Here is a 13258-nt window from a genome sequence, read left to right as displayed (position 1 = left end):
AGTAAGAGTGGTTTAAAAAGTTGAAGGTAAAATGTTACTCACGTATTCATCTGTGTTGGGGTCCTGGTTCTGAGGCTGGTCGGGCATTGGCACTTCACAATCGGGGCTGTAGTGCTCACAGTAGTCATAGGCAGCACGATGGTCTGCTACAATCATTAGCTGCTGGATGTCTCCCTGGAAACCACGAGAAAGAGGAAGTCATGAGACTCACTGGCCACAGCTACAAGTCATGCATGTTCAGTAAATAAACAAGCAAACAATTGGCAACGACGCAGAAGACAGTCTCACACTCGGTGACCCATGAGGACAAATGACAGTATATAAACAAATATAGATGAGGGATAACATCTGTTGGCAGCATTATCACATACAGAACAGGCCGTTCTGAAACTAGGTCAACCCAAGGGAGTCTGAGGGTGAATACATGATGAAGATCTTTTTATCCAGGGTCCAAGGATGTCATTTCACATCAACATTGAGCACCGGAGTGTGAGAAAAAGAGCTTACAGCAAACAGTGTGCAGTTACAAGAGAACATGGAACAACTGACTTCATGTATCTGCGGACAGTGATACAAACAAACACAGACAACCACAAGCTCTCTCACTCTCTCTCACTCGGTTTCTCACACACACACACACACACACACACACACACAAACACACACGAAAAGTACATCTTTAACAAGATGAGTGATTTTGAACAACACAAAAGTCCTGCCCCAGATCTGAATGAGACATGAGCGACTCTGCCTTCAAGCTAATTTTGTAAGATGAACGAATCTACTTAGCATGTGCGACATGGAGAACATGAGCAGACCTGCAGTTACAGATACAGTGCTGACCTGAGCCATTTGGCTTAAAGGAGTATACAGTATGTATGTAGCTGAGTTGAGGTGAAATGGGTATGTATGGGAGAGGTGGGGGGTGGGACGGTTACAGTAGCAGAAGTGGGATATTTAAAGAAAGAGAAAACTCATAAAAAAGAGACAACAGATGAGATTGATAGAAAAAGAGCAAGAGAGAACAAGAACAAGAGAATGGCTCTGAAGGATCCCCAGGCTACATCGGGAGCTGGGTGTGTGTGTGTGTTTGCCACATGTTTCTGAGCAGAATGCATATGGCACCAAAACGCTGTACTGTCTATCCAAACATGTCCCGATCACACTTCCAAATCTAGTGATGTCATGCCACATCGATCAAATACAGTGTCAACTCAGCTGAAACAAATATATTTTCTGGAGGTATGAGAGTCATGAGGAGAACTATGGGAATGGACAGCCACAGAGGATGAAGTGTTTTTAATTATGTCAGTTTGGCAAAAGTCTAAAATCCCTCAACATGTCTTTCCAGCTGAAATTCTTCATGGATAGCGCTCTCTCTTTTCTTACAAACATAAATGGATTGCATTTCTGGTCTAACCAGTGACAGTTCACTAAGGAGCACCAGTCCCACTGCTACAGTTGAACATACCACACTGAACTGCCTTGCTCGTATCCTTTAATACCCCTTGCAAAACACCCCACAAGATGATGTTTCCTGCTCTGTCCTTGGCTTATGTTATCACTGGGGTTTATAGTGGATGCAGAAAAACAAATCCCAATACTTCCTCCAAGACTCAGGGACTGGAGTAACCATTACACAGTTTTCCGAGCTATGAACTCTGAGCTCCCAGGAAACTTTCAAATGGCTACCTCCAAGCCATTTGTCTAAAGTCTGGATCCTTTAGGAGCTTGGTATCGGTTTGACAGTCTGTCTCTCTGTTATCCTGGCAAGGCTGTGTGTCACAGCTGCGCTGAAAGGGGATGATGGGAATTCAGTGTTTGAAATGAGGTCACATTCAATGAGGAATAAGCCCTCCGTACAACAAAACAGCCATACTGTCTGGAGCGTTGCAACTGCCTTCCTATTCACATGCCATTCTTCTGCTTTCCTTTTTCTTTTTTCACTACACTCTTTTTCTCCAGCTCAGCAAAGGGAATGACAGAATAGATCCTGACCACATCGGTGTGATCCTAATTTTACCAAGATGGGATAATTAATCATACACCTAAGTGGTAATGAGAGCATCCTCGCAGCACTGAGAATACTGTAGCAGAATGTGTTTAATGATGTGTGACATGTACACAGAGAAAGAAAGAGGCGTGTGCATGCCTGGAAAAAAAATGGTGCTGTTATTAAGGTCTAATGGAGGCTGATGGATGCACTTCATTGTAGTAACTCTATAGCCAAAGGCATGTGGGAGAGGAAAAAGAGTGAAGAGAAGCTGGATCGGGAATATGGACCAGAGTCGTGTTGGATCATTCAGTACTACCCATTCCAGCTGTCTGAAGTTTTATTCTGTGTTTAAACTCCTGGACTTAAAAAAGGGAGGCTAGGCACTGAGTCCTTCACAAAACCAACTGCAGATGGGCCAACAAAAAAAGTTTTTTTATCTTAGAGGTGCACCCTGGCAATTTAAAGTGCACTTCCATCTGCCCCCAAATGTGGGGGAAAAAAGAAAGGTTAAAATCCTTGCAGCAGACAGAGGCTGAGATTTCCTTATTTCTAAGTTTTTTGTTAAGGGGCCAAGCTTCAAAAACACGGGATGCAACATTTCTAAAAATGCAACGTTGCAGCATATCTTCATCAGACTCTCCCCGCCTGGTAAATGCTGACATCTATCAACCTCCACACTACTCTGTAATACAGACTTGTATAAACATGTAAGACTCCAGGCTCAAGATAACATTGATAACATCACTGTGACATCATTACAATTTTTTCAGATTTGACAGATCCTACAGCGCTGCAGAAGTCATTAAATACACACCTGTTTTCACAGAATGTGTAGTATTCCCCATGTCTAGAAAATCCATGGAGTGTCTCTTTAATTTTGTGCAACAGTTTTATATAAAAATGATATATAATTGTTTGGATGTGCCACATTTCTGTCCCTTTCTGATTCTGGTCAGGTTTATACAACACAGCAAATATATGCAGAACATTCAGTATTTGAAAAGCTACATCACAATGCTTGTTTTCACTTATAATTTTCTTTTTATCCTCCACCATTCATATACATTATTTCTGTATTGATATCAAAGGCATGCACTCTCTCAAAAGCTGCACACCTTCACAGTCAAACCATTGTCAGAGTCTTGATCCACCGTGACAACCACTAAAGCTGGTTCTAATTTCCTTTCTTTGAGCCAGAGCTGCTCTTTTCACCACACGTCACTCGACAGATTGCGGTGCCAAATGTTATATAAGCTGCTGTTTTACAGATGTAGGGAAGCAGTAAATATTCCTATACTGTGCTCCAGCTGTATGCTAATGCCAAATTTCTCATTTAGTATTCTGGCCCTGAATGGTCAACTCAGTCCAGCAGCCCATTAAAGCATGAGATATTTACTCCTTTCCTGTGTATGTGGGAAATTTCATATATTTTGATGACAGGAGTCTGCACTGCAACTACTATATATGCAGAGTCAGGGATTCAGCATTAGATTCGGCTGATGTGGTAACCCCAACAATTAAACTTAAAAAGAATGAGAAATTATAGCTTATTCCTTTCTCAAAAGTCAACGGAAGCTAAAACATGACACAAAAAGCATACTAAAATATGCCGCATATGGGATGATTAACATACAGCAACACATGCAATCAGACAAGCACCACCAATACCCACACCCAAACAGACCCACCAGAGTGGGAAAAAACCTCAGTATCATAGAATCACACCCAAACCCCCAAGGGAACTATAAAAAAAACATGCAATCAGCTTTCCCATTTGAGATGGGATGGTGACATTTTTCACTCTGGAGCATCACGTGGCACATCAGAGTGGTGCTTAAGGCAGAATTTCAGACAATAACAGGCCTGCCGCTGTCAGTTTCTCCCTGGACTCTGCTGAAATATCACTGTGCTGCTGGCCAGTGCTCTCCTCATGTCAAGTTCTGGTGGAAAAGCCATTGCCTGACCTCACGTCACATACTTCATGTTAAAGAAACTTTTGAAGACGTACACACGCACAAACATGCACATAAATCACTGAGTGATAAGAGGGGTGCAACTTACAACTTGACTATGGAATCAGCACAAAGCCAGACTGATCAATAACACTTAAAAAAAGTGTGTATTCATCTATTTGCTCTCCTTTCTTTTTGCATTTTAACAATAAAAACCCACTTTTTTTTGGCTCTAATTCCCAAACCTCACCCTATTTGGCCCCCACTCATTAATCCTCACTGGGTGTTCTGGTTGTGTCCAGGTGGTGGCAGGAGAGTGCTCCAGTGAGCTCAAAGCCAAACATCTGTCTCCATCTGAACCTGACCCACAATCATACGGGGTGGACAGAGTTCATTGTGCTCCCCCCTCTGTATTACGATGCTTGGGATGGATATTGGACACAAAATTATCGCTAAACGGCAATAAGGGACTAAAAATTAACAAAATTAACTGCAGGCATATATGCTCTCCTCCTCTCTTCCTCCTTCTCTCATACACACAAATACTTTAAGCATGAGGGGAGAGGAGCCAGACAAAGGCTTTTTTTGATTAAAGTAAGGTCTTGAGTTGATGTCAGGCGACCCCTTGCTGATCAGTTAAGGGGGGTTAGGCTCAGCATCCCATGAAATTTTCACTTTGTTGGCTTTAGAGCAGCTTACCATGAAATAAACAGAGCAAACCAATGCTCATTATTCCTCCATAACCCTAGGGATACTTGATAATGGATCTGTTTACCTTTCACGCCTCACACGACTCTAAGCCAGCAGCTTAAAAAAAATGAAAAACCATATCCGCTATAATTTTTCTTGTCATATGTCAGTAAGGGAAAAATGGGTAGGAGGTCCCCTACAGAGCAGGATAAGACTCTGGGAGGTCTGGCTGCATTTTAAGGCAAGCTACTTTCACAACATATTTACACAGTCACCCCTGAGCTGAGAGCCAGCCCTTAGTCCCAGTGCCAGCCCACACCGGCATATTCACAGTCCCAGTGCCTGGACATACTCCAACGTGACCACAAAAACCAAACAACACACTGCAGAGGACAGCTTGCTGCACAGGGGCCATAAATCAGCACCGACACACACACAAAAATGCACCCAGACCCATAAAGACAATATACTGTGTACTGTATACCTGTGCATTAGGGCTGCAACTAAAGATAATTTCCATCTTTAATTAATCTGTCAGTTATTTTCACAATTAATCAATTAGTCATTTAGTCTGAAAAATGTGTTTATACCAACCGTCCACAATCGAAACCAGAAAATATTCACATTTATGAAGCTGGAACTAGAGAGTTTTAGCATTTGTTCTTCAATGAATTATCAAAATAGTTGAAGCAATTAATTTTCTGTCGATAAACCAATCGATAACTACAGCTCTATTATATACATGTAGACATTTATAATAAAAAAAGAGACACATATAGACATCCTGCACATTCCACACAGCAGATTTATAGAATTAAACCTCTACCAGACATCAAGTATATTTTCACCCACATACACTTTCCCCTCCAGACTGTAGCTAGATCCCAGCACTCAGAGCAGCTGCCAAGAGCAACAGGGCCCGTCTGCCGCCCCACTTATCCACTACACATCACCTTAACCATTCCCTCACCTCTTTGCCACTGTCCTGTTTTTAGTTACCTCCCAGGTCTTCCCTCCTTCATCTCCCCAGCTCTCATCTCACTCCCTTCTGTGAAAGATTTTAAACCTATGTCTCTAAGGGCTTCGTGCAGCCATATTCCCATTTCCCGTTCTTTTGGGGTTATGGAAACCAGAGCGGCTAGCCTCACCTAACAGACGTATAATCTGAGTGTTTGGCTTGGCCCATTCGCTGAAATCTACATAAAAAAAGTGCTGAGGGCACACTTCGGGGGTTGCTGACACAGTAAAGGAATATCAGAGGGAATAAAGAGGCGAAAGGCAAACATCTGACATGAGTTAGGGAAATTCTCTTAATTATCCATGGTGGAAACTCCATCTTCACTGAGGCTACCGAAGTGTACGTCTCATTCCACAGCCTGACATGTATGAAAGTAATGTGCTCTGACAGTGAAGCATGACATATATATTGGACAAAATAATGCAGATGTGTAGAAAAGAAAAAAAAAGTGAACATCCTAGCCACAATATACCATTCAAAAGTGAAATTAAAGCCAGATAGATTGGGATTACTGTATGTCTAGATCCAACAGGGACAGATTTTAGTTCACACGGAGTCAGAATGCCTCTCAAATTATTCTCAAATGCATCGGTTCCCCACTTACTTGGCGTTATCTCTGGGAAAATTGCAGCTCAACGGAAAGAAAAAAAACATACATTAGCATTTGATACTGCAGCAAAAGACGATAACAGAGGCAGATTTTTGGCAAATTGCTTCAGATATGTAACAGCCCTCCCAAACTATGTCCGAGTTGTTTTCTGTATGCAACTAACCTCGATAATTTCCACAATAAAATCTTTCACAATAATGCTGATATGAGATTTATTTAAAGTTATTTTAGTTTTTTGAGTGATCAACATAAAAAAAACATATTGTGGTAACAGTTTTGGCCTTAACATCCAGCCCTAGTCCTAAGTGGTTGGATAATGTGGTCAAAGACTAATTTAAGGTCACGGCTTTAGTGACCTAATCTCAATGACCCTTCAATGTGTTTGCATGCTTACTGGAACAATCCACTTGAGACGAGATAAATCCCTTCATATTTTTGCACCAGACTAATCAATGCCCAAGCAGGGAATCCTATTTCCAAATCTTGTCTATTGGGGCCCTATAAGAGAAGCCAGTATCCATCCATCAACCATCAATGCTAGATCTGTTACTGCTCACTTTGAGGGCTTTTTACAACAAAAAATATCAAAAATTCAAAAAGACATTTGTGCAAAGTGTTAAAATGTGGAGCCACAGCTACTGAAAGCAGCTCCACCTCTGTAATAACAAATAAATAACACAATAGAGGAACAGTGAACGCCTGGTGACATCAGCCAAACCCATTTTACTATGGCCATGGAAACAAAGCCAAAATTGGCTTAAATCAGATTCTGAATTTGGAAAATATGGAAAGTGGTACCAACTTTGTTCGAAATGTAAATGGGGAGTACCTCTACAGCTTTATAGTTGTCACACATCTTTACCTTAAATGACTGAAACATGTGAACAATAAATATAGGGGGAGTGGGGGGCTGAGTGAATGGCAGGGTAATTGAAGAAAAACCCTGAGGAAACAGGATGTGTAAAACTAATCATGCCATCACAATATTAAAGCTCTTAACGAGCATCAAGCTCATGTGTTGCATGTTTTTACTACTTTTTCCTGGCTCTTGTTGCACCATGGGAGCAACACAACTCACTTAATCCCAGTACCAGTAAAGGCCTCCAAACTCTTTACACTACTCCCCTTACTCTTATCATATATTGCCTTGAACTCTACCACTCATTTCATGTGTAATCCTCAATTTCAATATATCTACACCGCAATCCTCTTCTTCTTAAGCTTGTCACGCTGCCTTACCTTTCCTTCCTATAACTTATCAACCCCCACCCACACACATGCACATCCATACCCGTCATTCAGACCACCAGTCTGAGACAGCCTATCAGCGGATACCAAGGAAACCTCTGGATGATGTCATGTGGTATGGCTGCTGTTCCAAGACTGACATCAGTGGGGAGAGAGCTCCTCATTCTTTCCAGAGTGTGACCCAAAATGTTGGCTCCTCTTCCCGAACCTGCTGCTCCAGTTTCCCCCACTCCTCCACACCCTCTTTATCCTGAACACTGTATCTTGTTTTCTCGACACTGAAATCTCCTTCTGAATTACTCGTCTCCTACTCTTTTATATGCCAAAGTGATTTTTTTCTGACAAAAACGACACTCTACGATCACCCACGGTCAACCCGGACAAGAATACTTCAGCTCTGCTCTGGCTGGGACAATGGAGGCCAGACAAGAACTGCTGTGTTTGCACGGCTCCACCTCGGCCGCCTCGATTCACTCGAGGTCCCCTGCGGATTACCTCGGAGTGAGGCCAAGTGGTCCATCTGTCCTGTTTGTGATCCCTCAGACCAACCACAGCCATTTATTTCATCGAATGCTACTTAGAATCAAGGGATGGGCATTAAATTATCTATGGTTTTTCTTGGCACACTCCCTTGGAAATAACAGTGAACAGGGAAATCAGGGGACGTTTTGACAGATGGACTCTGTCAAACAGGACCTACCTTCTGAACAACAGAGATAAAAATACACACATGCTCTATAGTCAAGAAGAAAAACAACATCGCTAAAAGCCATTAGCCGGACTATGATAGAGATAATAGTTTTAATAATTCATTTTTTTATGTGCATTACGCTCATTATAAAGGAGTAATTACTGTTTCATTTGTGATAAAATACCTGTCTTCTTACATAATCATTGCTATAATTACCTCCAGTCTTTACTGGCACAAGCTCCAGTACACTTATGCAAGCTGCTGAGAAAAAAAAAATAACATTATGGTTCTTATAGAGGGGTAGACACTCTCTCTGTGACCACAATAACCATGTTAGAAACCAAACCACAAACCACCTCAGTATACACTAAGTACTACTTGCCTCTTGACTGATGTATGTAAAGAAAAGACCCAGGCTGAGCTGAGCAACTTCACTGGCCGATGAAACACGTAATTCAAAGGCATGATAATTCAGATTATCTGTCCTTTCTCACTTCTGTATTGAGGTATGTGTTGGATTTTTTTTAAACCATGATTACTCACTGATTACTCTTTCTTATGATGCAAATCTACTGTGACTCTTGAGGACAATCAAATTAACTGCATTTGTTCTTTCTCTTCATTTATTCTTTTACATGCAGCTTTTCTAAAAGGATTGACTGGCAATCGTAAGCTCTGCCTTGAGTCATCTGAAATAATTGGCCTACTGGTGAAATCCAGTAAGGTTTTTTTGTGTTTTCATGCTCACCACCTCTTGGTGGTAACTGACTCTGGCAAAAGTCAACACAGGATCAGACTAAACTACAGAGAGGGGAGAAGGGAGTAAGGGGAGAAAAGAGCGCAGCCTGAGCATAATTTGGAAACTATGTGGCATATTTTCCATTTTCTGCACGCACTGGAGCCTGTCCTGTCTCCCAACTGGCAGACACACAGCAGGAGGGCTTTAAACATCTCTCACAAAATATCTGTCTGTTCCCACGGTAACTAGTGGACTGTTACCCCGGCTCTGATAGCCAGGGTAGGGTTTAAATTGTTCCAGTATCACGTCAATCTCATGATGAGTATGCTACAGGCAACAATAAAACAACTGTGCCGGATAAATGTAGTCATCTTGTTGGCAACTGGAGGAATTTACCACTGGCCATTAGGCTCAGAGGAAATAATAGCTATAACACACACACACACACACACACACACATACACACACACACACACACACACCAAAACCATCTGTATTTATGCCTCATTAAGTAGGTCAAGTCAACAATTTAACTAGAAATGTGATCATACTTTGTGCAATATAAAACAGTGTTGTAATTCCCTGCTTCACCTATGAAGTATATCTTGCACTCACACGGGACAAAAATGTACACTGCAATGGGTACTATATAGAAAGAAATCTGGATTTGGTTTCACGGCTTTGATTAATGGTTTTGGATGAAAGCAAGTGAAGTTTTAGTCTTATTCTCGGTCATATATCTATCTACTCTTGGCAGACCAAAATGTAGGAATTGTGGATGGGGGGTGATGTCATATTTTTGTCTTTTATTGTCTGTTGAGCAGCAGTGAGGTTAAAGGTCAGCTGGCTCAGCATCAGTCACATCAGTCAGCCTCTGTTACTAATTATTATTGAGGGCCTCAGCCTCACCGACTAATCCCCCTTTAAACAAGCACAACTCTGACGGGACAAAGACAACACTATTCCTTGTGCCTTGTGCCTCTGTGTGTGTGCCTCTGTGTTTGTGTGTGTGTGTGTCCCTCACAGGGGTCATGTTTAAGAGCCATAAATATCCACACAAAAAGCTTGTTTTAGGCATTACCTAAACTAATTCTGATTCTTCACACTAGCTAAAAGTGAAAGTATTTTATGCTGATGCATATAAGGTATCTCTGAGTATTATTAAAACCAAAGGGTTTCCTGTCACTTGTCAGATTAACATTAATCTTTCATCTCCTTCCACAAAGCTTTCATACAAATAAAAAAGGAGGAAGGAAGAAGAAGTATAACCCTCTTTCTCCTAATGAAAACATGTCACCTCTTGTTAAAAACCTCTGTAAACAAAATTGTCGCAGCCATTTCAGACAAAGACTCCAGACATGGAACCGCATACAGATATAAAGCAGTTTGACAAATATACTTTAACTGCTTAGTGGCCACAATGAGGCAATATTTCACGACAGCTGCAACAGATGCATAGATGAACAAACAAATGCAAGACAGTTATTATATACATGATGTTTTTTTGTGTGTGTGGAAGATGTGGAATATCTCGCTATGTGAATTAAATTTGATTTGCGAGTGTATGCACGCGTATGAGTGGGTGGCAGAGGTTGGGGGACCAGGTGGTGGGGGCTGCACAAACTAAATCCTCTCTCGTCTATAGAGGATGTGGCTGCCACCGCAATCCCAGCTCTGTACGCCATGGCACGCAGAATGGGGATTCGGGATGTAATTTGCACCACAACCACACATCTATACTGTAGTTAGAAAAAAATATAAAATCTGATTTGCTTTTATTCCATTTGGTTTAGGACTTTAAATCAAAGTCAAGCTGGTCAATATCAACAAAAAGGAATGGTATGCAGACTTGTTGAGTACCGCTTTGAAAATAGCATGTAACGGGAGATGCAAAAGTACATCAGTTCTCAGCTCTATAAATCAATTCAAGCATCCCACTTTACTCTAATCAAGTTCATATGGAGTCATAAAAGTACCAAAATGGACACAAGTGCATCTGGCAAAAATGTGACTTGGCAGTCACCGAGCAGACACGCAGATAGCATTAAATGGTCCAGTAATTAAATCAATCGCAGAACAATACAATCAAAAACATGTAAATTAAAAGTTACAACATAACGCTTACCTCAAAGACTTCTTCATCAAGTATTCTAGTTCCAAACACTATAATTCCTTTGGTATCGACGATGGGATGGGGGCTTCGGAGCAACTTCTGGGTGGTCTTCTTTTTACAGTCCAGAATGAGGGTGATGGTCTGCTTGTGCACACTGATGGCCACTCGATGCCACCTGGAAAGGGAAGAGTGGTGTTAATTCACACACTTACTGGGTTACATGCAGCATATATGCAAACTGCAAACAGGCTAAGGGCCCCTTTTGTGTTTGGCCTCTCATTCAAATTCAAATACATCCCATTCAGTTTTCTAGAGTGAAACAGAATCTCATTTCAATCATTTTTTAAATCTCACTCTATTGGTGATATAAATAGACTTCCAAAGTATGACAGCAGGCAAAAATAGACATTAGAGGATACTGCAATCCACATGAAATGTAATGGATTAAATTTACAATATCGCAAATGAACACTGACAAATCCAGTACACAAGGGACACCTGGCTCAGGTGATGCTTAAGTACCAACACACAAAACCAATTAGAGATGCAGCAATCACTTTATCAAAGCCACACACATCCACCTGGATTTTGATTAGAGAGTCGGATACTTGTTTATGTAACTGTACTGTACAATTGCCGTGAAGTTAATATATGTTCGTTGAACCTACTTTCCGTCAGCTAGATTGACTCCTCTGAAAAGTGGGTAGTCCTCTGGGCTGGGTCTGCCTGTGTGGTCCTCGTACAGGAACATGGGAGAGCGACCCACTTCCAGTCCGAGCTGCTGGATGCCCTGTTCATTGTACACAGACAACAGGAAGGAGTGGTTGCCCTTCCGAGGCCTCACTGTGGTCAAGATGGAAAAGTCCTCAGGGAACGTATCACCTGGTGGGACGAATGATTGGAAGGAGAGAGAGAGAAAAGTTATAAGCAGAAGTAATCATTCAAGAGTAATGAGATATTGTGTTTGTGTTCAGGATGTTATAGACTATTATTATTTCAGGAGACAGATTCTGCTGTGGTGTCAAGAGGCTGTACAACAGTTATTATTTTTACTTCTAGCGGAATTAAATGTTACAACAACAGACAAAGATCATTTATATTGGAAGAATTGGGAAGATGGGCTATGAGCAAGGAAACACTAGAGATTTGTGGGGCGTCCAAAATGTAACAAGATAGGATTATTCTGAAAGGGATGGCTGGCAGAGCAGAGGCCAGTCAGAGGGAAAAAAGGAAAAGTCAGAAGCAAAAGTGCAAAGTGGAACTTTTCCAGCGCTGTACAGGATGAGAAGCATAATGACAAAAGCATGTGATCCTGAGAGAGTTTTTCAAACTATACTTCAAACCCCCTCCTCTACACTTCTCTGTTGTCCCACAGCTGATCGATCTAACAGACGCTGAGCAGAGGGTTGAAAAAATAGAAGAAATAATTAAAGATACATGTGTATGGAATAGGAAAAACCAACACTAAATTGGCATTTAAACGTAAAATAAAAAGGTTATTTAAACATTACATAAAAGGTGCAGAAACGGAAATTAAGAAGACATGTTTGCCTCCATCTGCATGGTTCCACTGTGCAGCCTCAACTATTTCCTCCATTTTGCTAGAGTGTGGGGCACATCTGCCAGACAGATTCCTTTAGTGGGGTATTCTCAGGACCCCAGAAAGAGGGCGGGCTTTCCAACCATCACAGGGGACTGTTGTTCTCTTATGAGGAGAAAGGAATGGAGAGCTTTCTAATCTTTTACTTTAAAAAAAGGCAGAAAAAGGCAATCCGATTTTATTGAAACCACTATTGTTATGATAAACCAGCTATCTGGATTATGTTTAACATAAGCAAAGTAACCACTTGGATCCCAGGAGTCGCTCCTAGCTTCTCAGTATGTGCAGACTATGTGCAGAGATTTCCAGAAGACCGGAAAAGAGAGGAAGGGCTTGTGGTTGCCGTGGTTTTGTAGCACCTTGTGCAGCCATCAAACCCCCTTACTCCACCACCATTTTCAGAATAATAGGAAACAGACTGGAAAATGCTGAATTGAAGTGGCTAAGGTTTCGATAGATAATCAAAACCTGTGGAGAAAAAGACGCCTCAGTAGGAATGTGGTGTGGAGGCCTGAGGTTAGAGAAGACAGAGAAGACAATCTCAAGTACCAAATTTTGCCACAATCAGAGATTCATCTTCTTCTTTCTTCTTTTGATTTTC

The 13258-nt window shown here is 41.5% G+C and overlaps 2 protein-coding genes across 3 annotated transcripts in view; one reads left to right on the top strand and one right to left on the bottom strand.

The window, feature by feature from the left end:
• Positions 1-13258, top strand: part of gfm2 (GTP dependent ribosome recycling factor mitochondrial 2) — a 271535-nt gene that overhangs the window by 4546 nt on the left and 253731 nt on the right. The window lies entirely within an intron of this gene.
• Positions 1-13258, bottom strand: part of col5a1 (procollagen, type V, alpha 1) — a 74267-nt gene that overhangs the window by 39944 nt on the left and 21065 nt on the right. For both annotated transcript variants that reach the window (XM_062434103.1, XM_062434104.1), the window contains exons 3-5: positions 11726-11939; positions 11070-11232; positions 43-174 (exon numbers count right to left, since the gene is read on the bottom strand). In XM_062434103.1, coding sequence (XP_062290087.1) covers positions 43-174; positions 11070-11232; positions 11726-11939 — 509 coding nt within the window. The remainder of the gene's footprint in view (positions 1-42; positions 175-11069; positions 11233-11725; positions 11940-13258) is intronic.

This window comes from Scomber scombrus, chromosome 15 (genome assembly GCF_963691925.1).
Source record: "Scomber scombrus chromosome 15, fScoSco1.1, whole genome shotgun sequence".
NCBI classification, from domain to species: Eukaryota; Metazoa; Chordata; class Actinopteri; order Scombriformes; family Scombridae; genus Scomber; species Scomber scombrus.
Note: the sequence above shows the minus strand (reverse complement) of the source record. Positions and strands in the feature narration are given on the sequence as shown.